Below are 24682 nucleotides of genomic sequence, written 5' to 3'. Positions count from 1 at the left end.
AGGAGACATGAGACAGAGTCTTGGGTAGAAAAGGCCAAGACTGTGGAGTCCATGCAAGTGAGATTATCCCCAGGGACACTGAATAGAAGGAATACAGAATGCTCAGGGTTCATCCATACTTAAAGGAGAAACCACCTTCACCTGGAGCTGAAATCTGGAAGCTCAGCATAGAAAAGGCCTGGGGGCTTGAGGGACCAGTAAAGTGAAAGATCATGCCAGCAATGTCTGAGAGGCCATGGGAGCAAACGTAAGCCATTCTCAAAGCATCGTCACAACCCACGGTGCTGAGACAAACTGTCTAACAGAAGGCATTGGCCCTCCTGTGGAGATCAGCTTTAAGTCGGGCAGCAGAGTTCACTCTGAGGCTTTCATTTAGTCCTGAGTAAGGCCATGAAGTGACTGCTAGTAGCAGGGAACGTAGAACTGAGCTCTGAGAATGTCAGCGTTCGAGGAGGGGATGGAGAGAAAAACATGAAGTAAGAAGACGTTACCAGAGTATGCAGAACGACAGTCCTGATCTGATTCAAAGAAGAAGACATTGGGAACTGGACACAGAGGGAAACTTGGTGGAATAAGAGAAAACTGTTGTTTTGAGACCTTCTGCGTAATGAGAACTTGAATTTCGTGTGATAAACAAGTTGGTTTTTTAGGAAGGAAGTAGGGTGGTAAAAACCCCTTTAGGAAAACTAGTCTAGCCACAGGCTGTAATTGATTGGAAAGTAGGAAGACTGGAAACAGAGAATGTCCCAGGGACGATATCCTAGGTCCAGGTGAGGCCAAGGAGTCAAGGCCTAGAGAGTGAAGGGGAGCAGAGGAGTAGAGAAGATCAGTTGGTAGAGTGCTTGCCTGGTGTGCGTGAAGCACTGGGTTTCATCCCTAGCACTGCCTTAGTTTAATTTTAGGAAATGGCCAGTGTAGTAGTACATACCTATAACCCTGGTGTGCCTGTACTCTCGGCACTTGGAAAGTGGGCACAGGATGAGAAAGAAAATACAAGCGAGACAAACAAATGTCTGATATTTACTGCAGCTGACTGTTGAGCATACTGACTTCAGATAGGGAGAGCATCATGGTTTCTCTAGAAGAAATGCAGTGAGTTAGAGCAGGAGGGTACCGAGCTCACTCTCAGGCCCCAGTAGAAAGACTGGGCCCGAGGCACTGATGGTGATGACAGGGAGTGAGTTTGCCATGGCAGGTGGGACAGGGTCCACAGGAAGGAGTCAAGAAAAGAGGAGAGTGACTGGAGGCGTCAGTAGAGAGCCAGCTCACTGAGTCACAGACCATGAGGGCTTTGGGAGAGTTTAATCAGAGAAGGGGGCAGGGCAAAAGCTAGAGGCCAGGCAAGGTCTGTGGGCCTCAGGGGAGGGGTGGATGGTGACATACTCATGTAACTTGTTAGTGTGTAGTCAGCTCGGGCGTCCTTAAATTACCTCCTCAGCACCCTGCTAGCACTCAGACCTGTCTCAGTGCTCCATCTTCAGCTGTCAGCGGTCTCTGCCTTCAGGAGCCTGACAATATTAAATGGTAGTGCGCCCCCAATACAAACCAACCCACATGCCTCCTTTTGGGTCTGGGGGTTCCTTCAGCAATGAAGAAAGGCTGGAGCAGAGTGTGAGGAAAGCAGAGCAGAAACAGGACAAACAGTGCTGTCTCAACTGGAAGAGCTAGAGAAGGCAGGGAGAAAAGGAGCACCTTTGAAGTGATAACTGAGAAGCCCCTCCAGTGTGGGGTAGGCTGGTGCTGCTGCCAAGGGAGACAGACTCACTCTGCAGATTCCCACGCACCTGCCGCCCACAGCCACCTGGCAGATGAGGCAGTGGAACCCTTCCCTGGGCTGGGCTGGGCTGACCGGCTAGCTTCCTCTGTACTGGAACTTATTTCTTTGATCTGAATGGAAGGTGGACCTTGACTGTCTCATATGTTGCAAAATTTGTTCATGCTGTGTTTACTATAACTGTCACCACTTAACTGAGTGGTTGATGCCATTAGCAGGATCTTGTGGGTCCCAAGAATTCAGTGACTCGCTCATCAGCATCTTAGTTCCAGGCTTAGGGCCCAGATTCCTAGAGACAACTTTCTAATCCAAGTGAGTACCTCCCAAGCGTAGGTGTCCTTGTGTGAAGAGACTGTTGTCGCATTGCTCTTTGTGGCCTGTGGATGTGAAACTCCATGCGATCAGAGGGGAAGCATCAGGTGGCCCCTAGAAACCTAGCGTTGGCAAGGACTTTAGCAACCACCCTGTTTAACTTCCCAAAGGGGTCCCTTCAGCAGCACTTATTAGTAACTGTTCTCTTGGTTTAAATTGCTCCCCAAAATAAATATCGAATGGGTGATCCAAGTATGTTGAGAGTTGATATTACTGGGGTTATCAAGATGAACACAGGATTTTTACTGGGGAGGTGTCACCGTTAATTAGAATTTATTGGACTTATAAATGTGTGCATGGCTCTCTAGCCCTCTGTCCGTCCTGATCTTCACTTTTTCTTGATGTCTGCCCCACCAAGAAGTAGCTCTGGATAACTTCCTAAGCATGGAAGGCAGAGATAGTGAGATCAAGTAACAAGCTCCAAAAACCCAGAGGTCACACCAAAGCCATTGTAAATGCACTGAAAAGTCCAGAGATTTGTTTGTAATCATATTTAACCTGAGGAGTCACATTTGTGTCACAGCAATTGGATGTGTAGCTTGTGTGTTTAGACCTGTAGTTAGGAGCATGAACCCAGCTGTCTGAGTGCCCTCAAGATTATGAATTGCTTCTTTGTCATTCGCCAACTTAACTGCATAGACATACTGCTCCTGCAACAAAGAAATGGGCTTGTGGGCAGTGGTGGTGCATGCCTTTAATCCCAGCACTTGTGAGTTCAAGGCCAGCCTGATGTATAGAGCAAGTTCCAGGACAACCAGGGCTACACAGTGAGACCTTGTCTCAAAAAAAAAAAAAACCACTTAAAAAAAAACCCAAGCAAACAAAAAGAAAAAGGAAAAAAAATGGCCTCAGAGGCACAGCGAGTGTATTCTACTCCTACCACCTTTGGGAAGAGAAAAAACCTTCCTTGTTCTTCTGTATAAGGGGCAAAGCCGTACCACAACATCATAAAACAGATCTCACTACAGATCAGGCAATCTCAAGGTCGTTTCTGAAGCCCTGGAGATTATGTCCTCAGTCACTTGTCATCTGGGCTTCTCAGTACTGCTGGTCAGCCCCTCTGTGTGCTTTGTAGGGGCGTGAGCCTCTGCAGCTCTGAAGCCTCTCCATGTTACAGCTTTGAGCAGCCTCAGCATGGTATTTCTCAATCACTCTTGTTTAGAGGAAGATACCCTGGGGCTTTTTTCCCAAGTGTAGAGACCGAATAAAAAGTTGTCCACTTCAGGACTGTGGCACAGGTGACCAGCATGGTTTCCACCCAGGCCTGGGGCACAGGTGACCAGCATGGTTTCCACCCAGGACTGTGGCACAGGTGACCAGCATGGTTTCCACCCAGGCCTGGGGCACTGGTGACCAGCATGGTTTCCACCCAGGACTGTGGCACAGGTGACCAGCATGGTTTCCACCGAGGCATCACTTGCCCTTATACTGCCCTGGCCCTGTGGCCCCTTCTTGTTCGCTTGAGCATTCCTTGTTTTCCCACCTCTGGGCCTCCTCCTAGGCTACTTTCTTGCCTGCAGCTTCCTTCTTTTCTCTCTGCTCAGAAGCCTTTCTGCCTGATCTTGACTCCTTAAATTCTCTGTTCTCTCGAGCCAGTGGCAGCATTCCATCATGGCCACTGGAGTTTAAGCTCCATAAGAACAAAGACCTTGTACATGCCCAAATACCCCGTGTCCAGCACCTAGCAAATGTTTGGTAAATGCTTATTGAGTGGAAAAAAAAAAAAGAGAGATCACTCCCTCTGGCCCTCCTTGTGTCACTGTGCTGTGTGCACGAACCAATTGCTAAAAATTTGTGAAAACAGAAATCATGGCTTAGTGTCACTTCTAGTAGAGAGTCTCGAATGTCCTGAAAGCTTCATAACTGTGGTGACTCAGTGCTCACTGTGTTTAGGAACAGGGCAGCTCCTTTGCACTGCTCACCCTCTCCTAGAAAACTACCCTTGAGTGTATTTTAATCAATCCAAGGTCTTCTCTTCCCTACTGAACTCTTGTCCACTTGGGCAGGATATTCTTGAGAGCATGGTATATTAATCCTGCATTCTTCTGGAACTTTATAAAAGCTACAGAGGATTGTTCACATTGGTTATCCAGTAGTTGGCTGGTTAATTCCTGAGTAAGCCACTCTCAAAACTGATTAGAATTCGCTTTTAAATACGTTATTGGGAGAAGGCCAGAAAAGGGTACATTATTCTGTCTTGTGGGGAGAATCCAGCAGATAGTCATAGAGCTGTGGCGCCAGAGCCTTCCTTTCTTCTGTTATTGTAAATTATTGCTGTAGTAGGAAGCCAGATTGCAACGAGATAGAACATCACACTTCCTCTCAGCGGAGTCTTACATAAGAAAACCTTCATAACTAGCCGTTGCTATTAAAATGCATGCTGTTGAATGTAAAGTGCAGTCATTGTCTTACATGTTTTCTATGTTCTAAGCTGTCCCTTGCCTCTGGGACAGCTGTTGAATGCATTTTCTTTTTGTTTAGTAAAAGAAAACTAATTTTGGAAACACAGGGCATGGTGGCACCTATTTGTAATCCCAGCATTCCTTAGGCTAAAGCAAAGGAAACAAGGATTTGAGAGCCACCTGAGCTACAGAGTAGAGTTCTAGACCAGCCTACCTGGGAAGGGGAGGATAGCAAAGAAAACTAATTTTGTAAGTGCCCATCGTAGAGGTAAAACAATAATTACTTTTTTAGATATTTTACCTGTCTTCCTGCATCTAGTCTGTCTCCTGCCTATCTCAGAATCTGAGTGCCGGTAGAGCCAGATGGTGCAGTCTGTAAGCTGATGAAACTGCAGCAGGTGGCTCACAAGGGAACCTTTTAAAAGGGCAACACCACCATCCCGAGATCATCATTGCTGTGAATAAACATGGACACTAAAATTGCTGAGCCTTTGATTTTTGTGAGAAGCTGGAAATCCCTACTCTTAGGATATATAACCTGAGTTCTAAATGTTAAAAATCCTTTAACCCCTCCCCTTGGGAGGCAGAGGCAGATGGATCTCGTGAGTTCACCCCCAGCCTGGTCACAGCCAGGGCTGTGTAGAAAGACTTTGTATCAAAAGAGAAAAATTAAATCTTGAATATGATCAAAATATATACAAGTGGAAATGCCATAATGAAACCCATTATTATATATAGCTAGTATATGCTGATAAAATTTTTAATAAAAAAATTTTAAATAGTTTAGGTTTTATGCAGGTCAAATTATTAATGTCTGTGTTGGATTCTTCCCGTAGAAAAGCAATTTGCAGCCTTCTTCCCGCCCTTTTGGTTCTGCCAGCTTTTAGGTGTTTGGGAGTCCTCAGCATCATTGGGATTGTGCTACCCATTCTTAGAAGGTACTTAAGTGATTTCAGTCAGGACAGGGACTAAGTGGAGCCTGGCACAAGTATCTGGGCTGCTCCACTGAGGCTGGCTAGAAGAGTAAATATAGAGTTGCTTTTGCACAGATCTGCTCTCGTAGAAGCAGAGCATTCCTACGCATGGACGTGAGCCATGACTATGGGACAAATTGCCCTAAACTCAGTGACTGTGCAGTGAGTGTTAATCATCGCAGTTTCTGGGGGTCAGTAACTTGAGAGCAACTTGGCTTAGAGGGTCCTGGCTTGGTTTTGGGAGACTACAACCCACTGAACCCTCAGCTGGGCCTATAAACACTTAAAAACTGGGAGAGATGTGGGATCTGCTTCTAAAGAAGCTTTCGTGACTGGCAACCTGGTGCTGGCTGCTAGTGGGTGCTTGTTACCCTCTAAGCATGGCCACTGCTCCCTCCTGTAGCCAGGGATTCAAAACTCAACAGGCTAGAAGCAAGTGTCTTTTGATGGCTGATCTCACAAGTCACACATCATTATTTCTGTGATACTTTATTGATTCCACACATTTACCCTCCTTGCTATAGTGGCGACCTGTCACAGGCTGTCTTAGAGGCTGGCTGTCACTGCTGCGCTCCCAGTAGACCCTCAGTAAGTCCTTTATAAACACACATCCAACATTAAAAGGAGTCTTCCAAAGAAACCTAAAAAAATAACACACATATCACAGAGATTTCGGTTTCATTTCCCAGCATTTCTGAGACCAACCTCAGAAATTAAATTCCCTGCATGTATATATAGCCCATCTCACAAATGCCTTCTCTGGAACTATCTATAGTAATTTTTTTAAATTAAAATCCTGCTCATACTATCACTTAGAGCCGTGGTTCTCAACCTTCCTAATGCTGTGACTCTTCCTATATGGTTCTTCCTGTTGTGTGACCCCAACCACAAAATTGTTTTCATTGCTACTTCATAACTGCAGTTTTGCTACTGTTATGAATTTAAATGTTATCTATCTATGTTTTCCAGTGGTCTTAGGCGACCCCTGTAAAAGGAGAGACTCACAGGTTGAGAACACCTGACTTAGAGTGATAAATTCAGGTGTACCCTCTACTTCCAGAGGGAGTGCTGATCAGCTCACCCTGTCTGCTCTATGGGGTATTTCTTGAGTATTCTTTGTGAGCATGTTCTCTCAGTTACTCTAGGACGCCACTTCTACTGAGCCTACTGGTTGTTGGTTTGTTTGTTTTTCTTTTTCAAATAGATGGGAAAGTGTAAACAGGAATGATGGGTTCTTATATCAGAGACAGTGATACAAGCCAGAGAATGATGGCCAGTTTGGGGCTATGTTCCAAAGTCCACTGCACAAAGTCTCATTGCCATCTCATGTCAGCTAATTGGAGGAGTGGGATCCCCCAGTTTCTGCCATGGTATTCATTCTGGTACTCCTGTCTGATCCACACACCAACTCAAAGAACAAGACAGGTGGATGCTGCTGATGCTCTCAAACACACACACTTCAGGCCCAATGCTGCTATAGCCTCTTTCAAGACGACCCTTTATTTTCATTTTAACAAGATTTAGCTTGAATAAAAATGCTAAGGGGGAAGGAAAGGTGCCCCATTATTATTTCCCCCAGGGACCCCCCCAACTAGTAGCCAGTTCTTATTTGTTCAGTTAACAAAACCAAAGGCTGAGAATTGAAAGTCACCACTAGCAACATTGTATGGGTCCTGTAACATTTGGATATATACCTGAGGGAACACTGTATGGGCCCAGTCCCTGAAGCCACCCACCCTGGCAAGGCCACCGTCCTGGTGTTAGTAAATGGAAATGAAATGTATAATTCATAAGACCATGGTGGCGTGCAGTCTGTGGTGGTGGGGGTGGTAATTATAGAATTGAGAAATGATCTGCAGTGTGGAAGCAGCCTTTCTAGGGGAGAGGTTGTATGATAGATGGCCTGCATTGTTCTGACCTTTTCCTGAACTTCCCTTTAGAAGAACAGAGGAAATACAGTTCTGCCATTTCCCATGTTGTTTTGAATCATACCTTAACATGCCCACCCTTAGCATTTTTGGTTTTCCACTGTGAGTTTACTTTCTCTCCTGTACTTTGCTGTACAACGAAAAATATAATCACTAATGGTTCTGCCCTAGTGTTAGTGCAGAATACAGAGGCTACACAAATATTTGTCCAGACTGGACACGATGCTTATGGGGAAAGGAAACTCCCAGTGGCATCCACTCCCTCTGTCCTATATTCCCTGCCAAGCAGAGAAATCGGGGAAGGCCTTCAGTGATGACGCCAACTCCAGGAGGGAGGAGGGCCGACCAAACCTGCAACCAGACAATAGAATCCTTTGGTAGATGGGAGGGTGTGAGCAGGAATGGTGCGACAGTGACGCAGCCTGGAGGATAATGACCAGTTTGGGGGCTGTGCTTCAAAGTCCACTTCCCAAAATCTCCTTGCCATCTGTCCTGGCCTAGCTGACTCTCCAGTCTTTGCTCTCACAGGCCGTCCGTCGGTCTGGTCATGGAAGCCCAGAAAGGGAGAGATGGACGAGTCCACCTCACTGGTCTTTTCTTTATTAGTATATATTAGTTACACAAAATAAGGAATTATGCTCTTTCCCTTTGTGGGAGGGGAGAGAGCATAGGTTAAAACAAGTCTCACTGTGTAGTTTAGGCTGGCCTGGAGCTGGCTATGCCATCCTCTATCTCAGGGCTGGGATTACAGGTGTATACCAACATGCTCTGCTCCACTAAGACCTTTTCAAAGGAGTATATAACATATTTTGATGATATTCGCCCCCAATTTTGATTACTCTTAACTACCCTTCCCTGCTCTAGCTGGTCTCTTCCTCTTCCCAAATAACCCTCCCTTTTACTTTTTCTACTCTGATAGTTTTTTGTTTAGTTATAGTTGTTATGGTTATTTGAGTCTAGATTCTTCATTAGATAAAACATGATACTCTAGCCATATATCCTACACTGAAGCCCTGAAGCAGGGGTAATCTAAAGAGGGACTCTCATGCCCCTCCCTTTTTCTATCAGACTACTGCCTTCTTTAACTTGCAAAACTGCTATGTTTAACAGGCATAAGGAAGTTGTATCTTGGAGCTGCCCTCCAAAGAAAAGATACTAAAGGCTCCACTATAATAGGAATGGATTCAGGAACAAAAAAATCTGCAAGGCCTAGGATGGGTTCACACAACTGAAGACTCCAAGAGTGATATTTAAGACTCTATTTTCCTTAATCTGTACTTGAATAAAATACTCTCTGGGAGTGTTTTATGTGGAGGCCGTCTAGAGCCCAGCCCCTCTTAACCCCAGGAAAAAGGCTTGTTAATTTGTGTATGTCCTAGGCTTTGGCTCATGGCTTTGTGAAAATGGTAAGGTGACCACAGACCTGGTGGGGAGGACTTTAGACATACACACACGCGCACATGCACGCGTGCACTTGACCAAAGTGCAAATACACCCATTTTCTGTTCCCTAATGTCTTCAGAGTGCAGAGACGGAGGCAGCTGGGAATGAACCTGCTTGCCTCTGTAACACCATTGCCCTGAGCTGAGTTTCTCTTGTTTGACGTGGTGGTCTGCATCCATTTTCCTACAACAACATAATCTCATTCTGTATGGCTGAGTAAACCTCCTTTGTGTATCTACCAGGGCTGCTTTATGCACGTGTTTGCTGAGAGCAATTAGGTTAACCAACCAAGAAGACTTCTGTGGGATTTTTATCCAAACCAGAATTTCTAACAAAACAAGGTTTCACTTAGCTTCAGAATTGACTCTCAGTTGAATCTTCAGAGTATTTGGGAGTTTTGTTAATTTTCTTTCTTTTTCAAGTCAGTTTTTAAGGCCAAATGAAAAAGAATGTGATGGTTCTAGGTGAGACCCTTCCCACCTGGAGCTGCTGAGTTTGTTTGTCAGTTGTTGCTGAGTACCTGCTGTGCACAGTGCTATGCCCAGCACAGAGTCACCAGCACTGCCTCAAGAAATCAGTGGGGTTCTGTCTCCCTGAGGCGTTTCTGTCCGCAGGGAGTGTAGGACAGCCTGCAGACGTCTCCTGCTCTCAGAAGGTGTGCAAGGCAGACCCCACTGGCTGGTACAGATGCTGTTGCAAGCTCTTCTTCTTTGGGAGCAAGCAAACATAGGTCTTCATTCTGGGGTTATGGCCATTATTTCAAATATCTATTCAATTGCCTGGGGGAAGTAATTAGATGATTTTTTTAATTTTCTATCTAGTCTCCTCACCCCCTTTCTCTGTTACTGTTCTTCATCTCCAGATGTGTGTATATATGGTACATACACATGTTCATGCATGTTCTTCTTTTTTCCTACCACCAAATCAGTTTGTACAAAGGTTTTAAGTGTATAGACTACCCATGTCATACTTCTACTAAAAGTAGGTACTTCTTTTTTGTTTGATTTTGTGTGTGTGTGTGTGTGATTTCTCCTGCAATTCCCCGCATTATAAAGTAAGAACTCAAAGAGTTTGCTCAATCCCTCCCCCTTCTTTCCTTAAAAATGATCAGAAACTGCTGTTTGGCTGCTTCTCCACATAGTCTCATAGTGTGATAGAGAATTTACTGCATTCTTATGGTAGGAGGAAAAGGTGCTTGACTGGACCGTCATCACCACAACCATCATTGTGAATGAAGCCAGGCAGTATCTGTTCACACCTCCCACTTACTGCTATAAGGCTCTGCTGGGTACCACAAGGTGCAATGACGAGATGTGGAGCCTATGGCCCCAAGATGCTTCCAGTCTAGTACAAGGCTGACTAGATTTTTCTCTTTTAAGAAGACAGGTTGTCAGTGAAAGTGGAATACAATTCTAATTTACGTGGGAATGTAGAAGAGAGCACCTCCTCTTGGTAAGGGGAGAGCTCAGGAGGAGACAAGGTCTAAATGGAAAGCCTTGCAGAGACAGGAAGGTGGGGGGGGGTTCCCGAGACACATAGCTATGCTGAAAGTGATGGAGGCAATGACAGGAAGTGAGTTGGTGGCGAGTACTGCTTCGTATAAGTCCCTCCTCTTTCCCGCCTCTCCACTTCTCATCCCCAGCTGTGGGAACTCCTTAGTTCCAGTACCCACCAGTTAGCTCACTCTTGAGTAGTGTTTGGTATTCATGAGAACAAAATGAACACTCTAATCTCTTGCTGAATGTTGCTCCATTCCAAAGGCCTGCCTGCAGTCCCAGCTCTTGGATTGCAAAAGAGGCCTCATTGTTATAATAAAACCAGCAGTTTATGGGAACATAGGGCAATGGTATTGCCACCTGGGGGAATAGCTCAGCATCTCGCACCAACAGAAAGATCTTCTGTGTTCTGCTTAGTTTACTGTGGATTCAGTGGCTGTCACCAAGTCATAGAAATGTCATCCATCCCTGTAGGAATTGATGGTTCGAATGACATTCAGATTGCCTACCTGCTACACTTCTGCACCCCCTGGTGGCAGATTTAAAGAGACAGTTGAGTGTTCTTGGGGGACCAAGACAAAGGAAGCAAATTTGGGTTTAGTTTTGTTTGTTCCCTCTACTCCCCCAGCGCTTGAGTATTGAAAGTTATCCCTTAACTAAGATGCTCTTGGCTAGAGTTTATAACCCCTTTGTCCAGCAGAATTCTCCTGTTCCTAACTTCTGCTGAAGCAAACAGTCACCAGTTGTGAAAGCTCTTCCCTTATCCTGACCCATGACAAATATCAGGGGACATACTGTGAGACAGTGAGCCATGGTTAAGCCTGTTCTGTGGGCATTTACTTTCTTAGACTTGAAGGGCATGCTCTTGAAAGTCCCCTTTGCAAGTGTGGTTTCCTGGCAAAGCCAGGATCATGTGGCTCAGGATCTCAGCACTTTCCTGAGAGCTGGCCTCATCCCTGTGGCTCATCCAGACTCATGAATGCCTGCCTGCTTGCTTGGAGACAGCCACATCCTGTACTTACTGGGTCAGCATACCCAATCAGCTAGCTCCTAGGTTCTGCTGAGAACTTGCTCTACAGGATGTTAGCAGGCTTTGGCCCTTGGTTCTAGGTAATCCTCTACTTGAGATACTGTGAACAGAAAGAAACTTCTGGTGCTTTCCCTGCCACTGCAGTGAATTGCCTTCGTGTTCTGTGGGGTCTTTTTCATAGCTCGGGTTTCTGGCTTCTGTTCTCTGAATTGGTCTAATTCCAGTCAGTGACACCAAATGTACCTCCATTTCCAAGAAGGAATAATTTTCTATTGTCAGAGTCTTCTCTTTAATCACTAATCAGCAGCAATAAATAGTGACTTGCTATTTAACCCTACAATGGCCAGATGAGGGTGGAAGGAAAAGAGCTTTGTCTATGGTCAGTCACTTGTCTATGGGTTAGAGATACAGAGGCCTCTCCAGGCCAGGCACAGGATGCTATGGGGAGGAAAGTACTGACCCTCTTCTGCTCGTGTTCATTTACCCAACAAACATTTACTGAGTACTCAGAATGAACCAGTCGAAGCTAAATGTTAAAGCAGTGAGATCGTGACATTTAAATCAGTAAAGTGTCACATAGGTGATATCACTGTTTCGGTGTGCTTTTTATCTGAGGTAGAAAGTGAGCCCTTGAAAACTAGGTTCACATGGAAGACGCTGTCCCTTCCCTGGCGTGACATCCCATTTTCACTCTGTTGGTAGCTTCGATATGTGTCACCAGGTCGAATATCGGGAAAATGCTGTTTGTGAATGAATTCATAGGAATTGAAACTCTGAATTTCCTCCCAGGGTAAAGGAAAGAGGGGTTGCCCTCAGAAAGCTGTGTGACAGCAGGTGACAGAGGTGTTTGAGTTGGCCCTCTCCAGTATCAGCAGGTTTTCCTGTGGAAGCCATAACTGCACAGTTTTAGTTCTCAGCTTTGGTCAACAGACTTAACAAAGCCGAAGAAAAACTTAGCAGGAGGAACTGTGAGGAGATGTCACTGAAATCCCATGGCTCTGTCTGCTTAGCTCTGTTCTTTCAGGTTTCTTCTTACACAGCCTGTCTGGAGTTTCATGAGGCTAGCGATCCACTTCACCCATCTTGTGTGTCTGCAGCATAAAGAACAGGCTGCAGACCCCCTTTGAGGAGAGGAGACAGTGTGCAAAGGACAAGAGGATCCTGACATTCTGGGACACTCTTCGCTGTAGTTGTCTTTGCTTTCTGATCATCTCTGTATGTGTGCGCATGTGCATGGTGAACACGCCACGTTCTCTCATTCTCTCGTTCTCTTCGCTGTCTCCTCCCTCCCCCTCTTTTTGGTGTGACCAGGTGAAGGCCAGAAGTCAGCTTCAGCTGTCACTCCTCAGGAGCCATCTCCATGGTGTTTTGAGACAGGATCTCTTGCAGGCCTGGAACTTCTGGTTAAGCTGGAACTCTCTGGTTAATTAGAAAACCCCAAGAGGGTCCTCCTCTCTCCACTCTCCAGCACTGGATTACAAACAAAGGTTACTACTTCTGGGTTTCCATACAGGTGCTAGGAATCAAACTCAGGTCGCCTTGCTTACATAGCAAGCACTCTATGTGCTGAGCCAACTCTTAGCCCTGTTGTATACTTCTTTGTATCTGTCTTTCTCAACAAAAGTGAAATAAGATTTTTTTACCTATTACAAGCACCTGGAATTTTATAAGTGAAAAACAAATCATTATGTGGACGCCAGTGGATCTCATAGTTCGGTGTCCTGGGCTAGCTAGTGACTAACTGTCCGCTAGCATTTGTTGAGTGTATAGTTTGGCAAATGGCCCTGGCATAAAGCTTCCCCTGGTGCTGCAGTCCTGGACAGGCTCGCTCCAGCAACTTGACTTCCTGGTAAAATACCATAGACTGAAAGATTTAGGCCACCCGGGCCGGAAACAGGCAATGTAAGCACAGCATTGCCAGGGAGGTGAGGATTCTGGGAATCTCAGGGCTGCTGAGTGTTTATGAGATGAACCGTTGTGGCTTTTCCTAGAAAGGATCAAGTTGTTTCTTCGTAGGAACATTTCCCAGTGAGATATGCACTCATAGTCAGGAGTTTGTTTTTGTTTTTTCCCTCTTTCCCTTCTTCCTTGGTTTTTACATGTTGTCAAGCCAAATCAGTGACAAATTCATGTCTCTAACTATGTATTTGTTCTGCTTTATCTCCTCTACCACATGCTTGCACATTGGAAAGCTAGTGTCAGAATGTATCTTGGACATCTGAGAGCTGGCTTCAGTCCACCAGTGTTATTAGAGGCCTTTGTGTTATAGTCAGTTTGTGTTCCAGAGCCAACTTTTTCTTTCATATGTAAGCACAGAACTAAAGTTTGATTTTGATGGTGTCCTTGGCAGAGATGGAGTATCCCTAGGAATCAAGGATTAGCATCGAAAAATACATGTGTATTAGTGCACACACGGGAAAATCTCTTTCAGCACTAACACTGCAATACAAATCAAAACAGCTACCCTCTGGTTTGCTGAAGACGTTGTATCTTTTAAAAAAAATAAAAATCCCTGGTTGACCTGGGACTAGCCAGGCTTGCATCACTGTTTATTTTTTTAATTGATTTTATTGAGCTCTACATTTTTCTCTGCTCCCCTCCATGCCTCTCCCCTCCCCTTCAACCCTCTCCCATGGCTCCCATGCTCCTAATTTACTCAGGAGATCTTGTGTTTTTCTACTTCCCATGTAGATTAGATCCATGTATGTCTCTCTTAGGGTCCTCATTGTTGTCTAGGTTCTCTGGGGTTGTGATTTGTGTTTTCTTTGCTTTATGTATAAAAACCACTTATGAGTGAGAACATATGATAATTGTCCTTCTGGGTCTGGGTTACCTCACTCAGTATGTTTTCTAGCTCCATCCATTTTCCTGCAAATTTCAAAATGTTGTTATTTTTTTCTGCTGTGTAGTACTCCATTGTGTAAATGTACCACATTTTCCTTATCCACTCTTCAGTCGAGGGGCATTTAGGTTGTTTCCAGGTTCTGGCTATGACAAGCAATGCTGCTATAAACATAGTTGAGCACATGTCCTTGTGGCACGATTGAACATCCTTTGGATATACACCCAAAAGTGGTATTGCCAGATCTTGAGGAAGGTTTTTTCCTAGTTTTCTGAGAAATTGCCAGCCATACTGATATCCAAAGGGGCTGTACCAGCTTGCACTCCCACCAGCAATGCAGAAGTGTTCCCTTTACCCCACAACCTCTCCAGCATAAGTTGTCATCAATGTTTTTGATCTTGGCCATTCTTACAGGTGTAAGATAGAATTTCAGAGTTGTTTTGATTTGCATTTCTCTGATGACTAAGGATGTTGAACATTTCCTTAAGTGTCTTTCAGCCATTTTAGATTCCTCTGTTGAGAGTTCTCTGTTTAGGACTGTACTCCACTTTTTTTATTGAATTATTTGTTCTTTTGGTGTCCATTTTCTTGAGCTCTTTGTATATTTTGGAGATCAGCCCTCTGTCTGATGTGGGGTTGGTGAAGATCTTTTCCCATTCTGTAGGCTGTCATTTTGTCTTGTTGACCATGTCCTTTGCTTTACAGAAGCTTTTCGGTTTCAGGAGGTCCCATTTATTAATTGTTTCTCTTAGTGTCTGTGCTACTGGGGTTATTTTTAGGAAGTGATCTGTGTCAGTGTGTTCAAGTGTACTTCCCACTCTCTCTCCTTTGAGGTTCAGTGTGGCTGGCGTTATGTTAAGGTCTCATTTCTATAGATGCAGAACTGTTTTCCTGGCAGCCTTGCCTGTGAACCAAGGTGGCACCCTAAGGTGCTCGCTAGCCCTTACTGTGTAGGCTATTTTCTACTGATCTCTCTTGTTTCTGGCTCTAGATCTTCTCAACTAGCCTTTTCCTTTCCACCCTTTCAATTTCTGCTGCTGTTTCTTGGTCTGTGTGTTGCTTTGATGTAGTTTCATGCCTTTACTCCAGGTCACCAGTCTCAGCAGTGGCTCAGAACTCATGACAGTATTGCCAAGTCTCCTTAGTTTTGCAATAGAAACTTAAGATTTAACAACCCGTCTGAAATACAATTTTACATTTTGATTGCTTCTGCCCCAGCCATACTGAGGTTACTTTCAATCTACATATATTTGTGGGAACAGACTTCTTCACTGCAGTTCAATTTGAGTACACCTTATTATATCAGTGATTATAAAAATACTAGGGACTAATACATACAGTTTCTTGCTTCCAAGGAGTTCAAACCGCTTTATAATTCTACTGGCCATAATTTATCTTCATAAGCTACTATACAGACAAGAGAAAAAGTAAGATTAATAATCACATTTTATAGAGGGTGAAATAAAACTAGGAGAAATTGAGTCGCATTTTCCCAGAAATGCTCAGCTCTCCCTGGGCTCTCTAAATGAGCTGCAGACTGATCACCCATATCAGGAATGCATGTGAACCTTGCTTTATCCGAGCACTGTGAACAAGGGTAAGACCTTGACTCTGGGCCACTGGTTAGCTGAGGCTACTGGAGTGAGCAGAATATGTGCCTGACTCCTGCATCAAGACCTCTGCTGCACTGAGTGTTGGGAGCACACACAGGATCGGCTCTCTCCACCCGATCCTTAGGCCTCTTCCCTGGGCTTTGTTCCCAGGGCATCACTCTGACATCACAACTACCAGCTTGATAGGATGGCTGCCCACAGTACAGGACAGGTGGTGCATTTTCAGTCCTAGCCTTGTAGCTCTGTGCATGCTGCTGCCATCTGGGTCTAGGCCCCATTCTGTTTCTAGAGTGAGGTGAGCGGTCTGTGGCTGTGGGTTCCAGTGTGTAAGAGGAAAAGGCGTCCTTGAGATGACGAAAAGGAGCGAGGGAAGTAACCAGGTTGAGCACATTCCCAGCATGAACAAGGCCCTGGGTTGAATTCAGAGCACCAGAAATGAAAACAGAAAAGGGGTGTTCTTTTCGTTTGATTGCTGCCATATAAATTAAGATTGCCAGGCGATGGTGGCACACACCTTAATGCCAGCACTTGGGAGGTAGAGGCAGGTGGATCTCTGTGAGTTTGAGGACATTCTGGTCTACAAGAGTTAGTTCTGGTACAGCTAGGGCTACACAGAGAAACCCTGTCTCGAAAAACAAAAAAAATTAAAACAGATAATAGGCAACTTAGTGTTTTCGGTGTTGTTTGAGTGCCATGCCTTGCCCTAGATAGACCTTATGTGAGGTATTTCCTACCATGCTCTATTTAATCTTCTTTCTGGAACCTCATTCTGGAATGAGGTGTATAGCCAGTGTCTAATAGCGCTTGGATTAGACCCATGGGCACGGGGCTCCTGGCTGCAGTCTTCACGTCTCTCTTGGAGACCAGCCTTTGCAGGGTCACATGATCTGAACTGATCTAGAAATAACTCTTGTGAAGTCAAGAGAGTAGAGGAGCTAAATATCAAAGCTTTATTGATTGATGTGTTGAAAGTGACAGATTTTTTTTTTTAATCTCCCATAGAACAATGGAGTGTTTAGTGTCCTGTGATGGTCATGTTGGAACAGAACAGTAGCTTTCTTTCTTAGGAACAATTTTGTTTAACACTTCATGTATGTGTTTAAAGTATTTTTGATGTCCCAAAATAGTAATGAGATTCTTTACAATGGTTGCATGAGGTGGCACCACGGCAGTGAAAGTGTGAAGCAGCCATGTCAAATGAGTGATCCACAGAACAGAGATCCATGTGTGCAGGGTTCTTCCTGCACCAGCACCACCCTGAGAACAGAAACAACCTCTGTGGAAGGGACACAGCCCTCCCAAACCTGGGGAAGTCAGGGCAGTGTGTTTCTTGTCACAGCAGTTGCCAAGATGATGCTGCCAGCCTCGGGGGGAACTGCTGGGGAGCTGCGTTTGGCAGTCATTCCTTCTAGAAATATGTAGTAAGTGCCTTCCATGCCCTGGGCACTGGCAATACAGTGTGACACCGGGGAGGAATACTCACTGCCATGTGCCTGGAGGTTGCTCCTGCCTTGCCACGTACCAAGACTTTGCTCAGACCTCTTGTGGGAAGCACCCAGCTCTGTCTTTCCCAGTTTGCCTTCTTCATATCCTATGTACACATTTCATGTGGTACAGCTGCACTGTCTGCATCAGGCTGCCTCTGACTAGGCAGTGACCTCTAAAGGAGCCCCAGAGTTTAGTTTATTGTTTGATCTTCAGCCCCCAGCATAGTGCCTGGCACATAGTAACACTGAATAATAGTGGCTCATAGCTGAATACTTGAATAAGGGAGTGAGCGAGTACAGCTGAAGCCAAAACCCAATTTTGAATTACCACTGGTCAGAGTGCTTCATGAAATAGTGGATGCTTTGACAGCCATTGAACATGTGTCAGAGAAGCAGAACAGAAAGAAACAAACTTTAGAATTGACTTGTGAGCCTCCGTGAGTTCAGAGCCTTGTTATTTAACAGCACGGGAACAAGGTATCTGCAGAATCATAGCAGAGTGGACTCCTACTCCCGAGAACTGCTGGCAATCAAAGAAAGGAGTGGTTTTTTTCTAATAAATTTTATTTACTATTATTAGTGCTATGTATGCAATACCATACATGTGAAGATCAGGGGGCAATTGTGTGTCAGTTTTCTCCTTCTACTTTTACCCTGATTCCAAGATCAAACTCAGGTTGCTATAGGCTTGCATGGCAAATACCTTTACCTGCTGAGCCACCTCACTGGCCTGGGAAGTATCTTTCTTTCCCACGGATTCAAATAACTATTGAAAGAGCAGCTCCAGTGTATGTAGCTTGGAGTATAAAATAAATGAGACGCAGACCTTGTCCTTGCAGATTTAAAACAGGACGGACAGGCAAATGTGTTAATGGATCAAAAAATAGCAGAATTTATTCTTGTACTGGAAACTATAATTTAGTCAGGCATGTGGTACACACTTTTAATCCTAGCACTCGAGATAGAGGCAGGTGGATCTTTGTGAGTTCAGTGCCAGCCAGAGCTATCATGAGCTAGCCAATGAAACCTCCCCCTCTCTATATAGAACTTTTAAAATGTTTTGTTGAGATATAAGAAATGGCTTCTGTTTTCTTAGGTGCAGTTTCTTTTAACATGTATGTTTAAAGGATTTATGTTGCCCCAAATAATCACAAGGAGATTTCTTTAGGATGGCTCTTTAGGGGTAGCAGATGCTCAGTTAATATCTCTTGGAGCAGTCTGCTATTCATGTTTACATCTTGATCTACGCGTGTAGTCAGCAGTCGCAAAGTGAGCGGCATATGTTGAGTAAGGAAGATTGGAAGGGGTGGGGCAGGGAAAGATAGATCAGAAATAGGTCTCATGTGTGGAACTTACGCAGGCTTAGTTCCTTGTGAAGACTCCCCTTCATTCTCCTTTGTCTGCAGTGCCTCAGAACTCCCAGCCTGACTCGTGTTTTCACACTTTCTTATATTTAATCAAGGTTTATTCAATCAACACATCTGTATTGATTGAGTGGCTACTAAATGCCGAGCACTGTGCTACCCTCATGGGCTTGGTAGAGGGAGAGAGACAGTAGGAAGGTTATTGGGGAAAGTGCTGTAAAGTGACATTTATGGCACTGGAGATGGAGACTAACTGGTGTCAGGGGAGGGCTGTCTGTGGCGGTGACAATTAGGCAGAGATGTGAAGGATGTGGAGGCAGCTGTTGGAGAGCTATGGGGCAAGCACAGAAGCAGAAGCAACTGCATTACCTGAAGACCGCAGGCCCACAGGTGCTTAAAGTGTTCTGGAAGTCAAAAAGAAACTGCTGGCACCGGAGCCTGTTGAACTCGGACAGTGATTTGAAGTGACAGTGGACGGCAAACTGGGTCCTTACTGGGGAGTGTGGTGTTCCTGGACCATGCGAGAAATTCATATCTTCTGAATGCTGCAAGAGCCTCCGAGGACTTGAAACACGTGGCTATTGGAGCCAGCGCCAAGTGAAGCAGTTACTGGGGCCAGAGCGGTGCCAGGGGAGAAGGGGAATAGGGACTGATTTGAGGTAGACTTTGGATGTGGGCACACGGATGAAGTGGGTGGTGGAGGGAATAAAGGGAAAGGGGAATCGGAGACCAGTCCTGGATTCTTGCAGAGCAGCTGGGTGGGGATGAGAATGTTGGATCCATAGTAGAATGAGGAAGACAGAGGAAGAACTGTGAGTTTTGACATGACTGTGATATAGCATATGAGGTTCCAGGCTGTCAGATATGAGCCTGGAATGGAAAAGACAGTCCAAAATGAGACTGAGGTTTAGATGTAGAATTTAAACCTCTCAGGGCTAGCATGATTGCTCTGTCGGTTTCCTAGTACTGCAAACAAAGACCACAGAATGCATGGCTTGAAACAGCAGCTTCTTTGTTGCTATTCAGGAGTCCAGAAGACCAATGTCAGGATGGCAGCTGGGCCATGGAGATTGAGGGGATGATCGTTCCCTGCCTTCCCTGACTTTTTGTGGCTGTAGACATGAAAAACATCTAGCACAGCACATATCATATCTCAACCGCCCCTACTTTGGAAAAAGTAGCTCCTCTTTTTCATGTGCCAGACTGCTTTGCTTGTGGCACATAAATGCAGTCTCCACCTCTGTCTCTACACTGTCTTTTCAGTATCTGTGCCCGAATTTCCCTATCCTAATAAGAACATCAGTCATTGGATTAGAACTCACCATCTATGGTATAGCTTATTCTTAACTAATTATACTTATAACAACCCCATTTCTAAATAAGTAAAATTTCAATATTCCTTTTTTGTAATACTGGAGAGTGAGCCAAAAAAACTTGTGTTTGCTAGGTAAGTACACTACCCCTGAGCTGTATCCCTAGGCAAGTACACTACCCCTGAGCTGTATCCCAGTGCAGCATATTATTTGTGTTGAACACAAATCACTTGGAAATGGATAGAAGGAAAAGAACAGGGGACATGAAGCAGTTGGATGAAGGAGGAGGATGTTCTAGCAAAGGGTATTAATGGGTAAGAAATTTGGGTGTGGTAAAGTGGCCCCTAAAAAGCTAGGGATAGCTATTGAAAAGCAGGAGCAATGGGCAGTTGTATAGAGAAAGGCAGCTCTCCAGTCATAGAGCTGAGATGCTGGCCAATGTATATGACAAGACCATACTAATCTTGCTAGTATGGCTCATGAGTGTAGGCACATCTGAAGCCCACCAGAAAAAGTTATGAAGCCAGTATGCTGTAAAGAGGGAGGAACTTTAGGAGACCATTGCTATGAGAAATGGTATGTGGAGGAAGCAGATACTCCAGGTAACACAGAGAGAAGGATTAAGGAAAGATGTGTGTTTGAGGTTTGCTTACATTTGTTTACTTTGTCCTTGCATTCTGTTTTGTTTTACCAAAGTAGGCGCTGCTGAGGCTTGGTGTGTTGTGCTAGATTTTCTTTCATGTCTGTGTTTATATCACTCCTGTTTTCTACTCTTGTCCCTTGTTTAGTGTTGGAAGGCCCTTCATAGACAGACCTGGTTTCTACTTCTTTTGTCTTCATTTGTCTAGCCAAGTGCTTAAGTGTATAATCTTTATGCTCAAAGCAAGAAAAATATTCTGCTGTATGTACATACCATAGTACCATGAATGACTGCCATTTCCTTCTCCTGGTAGACTGAGAAAGAGCAACATTCACAGACCCTGTTCATATAGGCAGTTGCAGAAATCTATATCTGGTGTTTCTTACCAAAGGACATCACCAAAGTGTCTACATGGCATGCCCAGATGTTTATATCATTCACAGCTCTAGGATCAGAGGCCTGATTGAGAGATTGGAAGCTGTCAGCTTGGAGGCCACAAGAACCAGTCAATTAACTTGACAGGAATTGCCCACTGTCAGATGCAGGGAAGACTCTAGGGAACTAGACACACCTGTTCCTGACACTGGGGCTGGAGGCTGGAATGTGATGCATCCAGACATGAGTACCATAGCTAGCAGGCTGCTGAGGAAAGCCTGAGTAGGAACTCTCATGGACAGACCTGAACGCACATGTGGCAGAAACAGGAACACATCTGACTCTAGAACAGAGAGGGGGAAGAGAAGCGGCTTGTAACACTCACTTTTTCTCTAATCTTCTTTTCAAGCATTCCCTTTCTAAGAGATGTAATTTTTCTTAAGTGACTAGACTATCTCCAAAGGCTTCTGCCAGCCATCTCATTAGTTACACATCATGAGAAATAAGTTTGGGAGTCCTGGACTAGGGTCCCCGAGATACAGGTGACTTAGACAAGTGATGGGATCAAGGCTCATCGAGGTGGGCGTACATCATGGAACAGGCACAGGCATCCCCAGCGTGTGGATGCTGGTGAGCACGAGCAGCCTCAGTGGCCCACACACATCGGTAGCAACTGCACTAAAGCAAACAAAGGCTGTGGGGGGAGGGGCTGGCAGCTGCTTCTAACAGGGAATGAGCGTGGACAGGAATACCTTTTAGATGGCAATGATGTTCCTAGCAGTGATGTTCCTCTGTGTTAGTCAACTCTCCCTCACCCTTAGGAAATGCCTAAGACAGTTTACTTAGAAGTGACTTCATTTGGCTCCCAGTATTGGAAGTTCAAGTATAGGATTGACTGAGGCAGCACACAGGCAGGAATAAATGGTAAAGCAAACCTTTCATACCACATGGGAAAGACCCATAGTCTCTTATAAGAGCATATCCCCAGTGAAATTTCCACTAGGTTCAAACTGTTAAAAATTCCACCTCCTTCCAATGGTGCCACACTGGAGACCAACCCCTAAATAAATACACTGGTTTCTGGGAGGCATTCAATATCCAAACTGTAACTCTCTTCTTGCTACTCAGAGCAACCGTGGTAGCACCACAGAAGCACACATATATCTGAAAAACCAAAACTTTGCAGAAAAACACTTGGGATTTTGTTTTTTCAATACTATTTCATAGGAGAGATAACTCACTTGGTAACCTGAGTTTAATCTCCAGGACCCCTATAATAAAAGCCAGAAATGAGCCAGGTAGTGGTAGTGCACACTTTTAATCCCAGCACTCGGGAGATAGAAACAAGTGGATCTCTGTGAGTTCAAAGTCAGCCTGAGCTACAGAGTGAGTTTCAGGACAGTCCAGGGCTACACAAAGAAACCCCATCTCAAAAAAACAAACTAAAACCAGGAATAATAGTGTATGCTTAAAATTCCATCACTAAGAAGACAGAGAGAGGCAGCTTCCCTACGGCTTGCTTCCCAGCCAGCCTAGACTACTTGGTAAGTCCCAGGCCAGCGATATAGCATGGGTAGCTCCTAAGGACTGAAACCCAAGGTTGTCCTCTGACCTCCATATATACACACGATAGTAATAAGGGCAAATCTAACCAAAAAGTATTGAGCTAGAAGGGGAAGATGTGAGGCTGATAGAAGTGGTTTCAGTAATACCTCCTTTCCTTTGTCCCAGCCAGGAGAAAGGCAACCAAAGTTGCAGAAAGACCCCTGGCTCTTCACTCCCACCCTGACTTCTAAAGTGTGGCACAGCAGTGCTCCTGACATGGCTCTGTGGCATGGAAACCTTGTATAGAAAGGATGTTGAGCTAATGCATTTCATTATCAACACAATGCACTGAGCACATTCAAGACAGGTCAACCGTAGTTACCCCTCAAAACCTGAGCCTGTCTCGTACCAAAGCATAGTACTACCTAGTCAGGACAAGTGCTTAAAATAGAAGGTATAGGTGCTAGAGAGATGGCTGGTGCACTTCCAGAAGACCCAAGTTTGGTTCCCAGAATCTGTGTTGAGTAACTCACTAGTGCCTCTAATTCCAGCTCCAAGGGACCTAGTGTCCTCTTGTCCCTCATTTGTGACATTCCCTCAAACAAATACACACACATGCACATTAATAAAACTTAGAAGAAGGTATATTTTGTAGTCTGGTTTTGGATACCAAATACATGTGCACTTTCCTCTTTAAAATTCCTTTGAAATTTCTAGGATATGACCTTGTCTGTCATTTGCAGGGACATTAGGTCCTACAGTCAGGAATGAGCTGTTTGGCTTTATAACGGAATTCTGATTGACTCTCAAGATGGTCTATTCATGAATGGGGTTCTACAGTTGTAACATTAAAGAACTTTCATAGAGATTAGCCACCTAGAAACTGGTGGGAAGAGTAATAGCAGTGTTCCTTTGAGGAACTGTGATACGGATGCCTGGAACAAAGACCGTGAAGAATGGTTATTGGACTTAACTGCCTTGTTTTCAGTGGGGGCAGCTATTTTTATGTATGCCTGAAAGTAGACTGTTTCAGAATTTCTTTTTAAAAACCAGGCGTTCTTTATAAAGAATTCCAGGTGTTCAGCTACAAAAACTAACTCCCTACTGTTTCTGCCGTTGTTATCAGTTCATGAGCTTGTGGCCAGAGTGTGATGGTGTGACACCCACAGACATGCGTCACTGTAGGTCTGTTGTACGGCCCCCACCTGCCCTTGCTCTGCACTGCCAGGCTAACTGCGCCCTCTTGGAACTGGATGATAAAGCTGAAGGTTGGAGAGGTCATTGCGATGCAGGCCTCTTTCAAAGACCATAGACCCCACACAGGCAGTCATGGTGTACCCCAGGAGAGAGCTAGAGCACCAATGCTTCTTCCCATTGTTCCTCTCCAGGGCCCCTGAGATCATCCTTGGTTTGCCATTCTGTGAGGCTATTGACATGTGGTCCCTTGGTTGTGTCATTGCTGAGCTGTTCCTGGGCTGGCCGTTATATCCAGGAGCTTCCGAGTATGATCAGGTAGGTCTGGGTGATACAAGAATTTGCTGTGTGACTTCATTCTCCGTCCAGACAATCCTAGATTACCATTTCACTTAGACCCTGGCCTCTGATATTCTTATGAGCTGACTTACTGTCTCTCTTGCCTGGCTTCCTCTTATCTTCCCACCCTGTGTGTGTGTGTGTGTGTGTGTGTGTGTGTGTGTGTGTGTCTGTGTCTGTGTCTGTGTCTGTCTCTCTGTCTGTCTCTCTGTGTGTTTCTTTGCTCCTTTGTTTTCTTATCTCATCTCTCCACCCTGTGTATGTGTGTGTGTTTCTTTGCTCCTTTCTTTTTCCTCTAAAACTAATAGTTCCATTTTTTTCCTCAAAGTTACTAGAGTCATCAGTATACCTATATGTACAGTGACAGGAAAAGCCCTGACCTCTTTCTCATCTTTTCTTGCAGATTCGGTATATTTCACAAACACAGGGTTTGCCAGCGGAATATTTATTAAGTGCAGGGACAAAGACAACTAGGTTTTTCAACCGTGACACCGACTCTCCGTATCCTTTATGGAGGCTAAAGGTAGGAAAAACATCCCTCCATTCCACTC

General features: G+C 44.9%; 1 protein-coding gene across 4 annotated transcripts in view; it reads left to right on the top strand.

Moving 5' to 3' along the window:
• Hipk2 (homeodomain interacting protein kinase 2) overlaps positions 1–24682 on the top strand; it is a 191980-nt gene that overhangs the window by 106005 nt on the left and 61293 nt on the right. For all 4 annotated transcript variants that reach the window (XM_085683615.2, XM_085683614.2, XM_085683613.2 and 1 more), the window contains exons 3-4: positions 23987–24110; positions 24535–24654. In XM_085683615.2, coding sequence (XP_085539741.2) covers positions 23987–24110; positions 24535–24654 — 244 coding nt within the window. The remainder of the gene's footprint in view (positions 1–23986; positions 24111–24534; positions 24655–24682) is intronic.

This window comes from Myodes glareolus, chromosome 25, assembly GCF_982192425.1.
Source record: "Myodes glareolus chromosome 25, mMyoGla1.1, whole genome shotgun sequence".
Classification (NCBI taxonomy): domain Eukaryota; kingdom Metazoa; phylum Chordata; class Mammalia; order Rodentia; family Cricetidae; genus Myodes; species Myodes glareolus.
The sequence above is the reverse complement of the archived record's forward strand: the minus strand, read 5'-3'. Positions and strand labels throughout refer to the sequence as shown.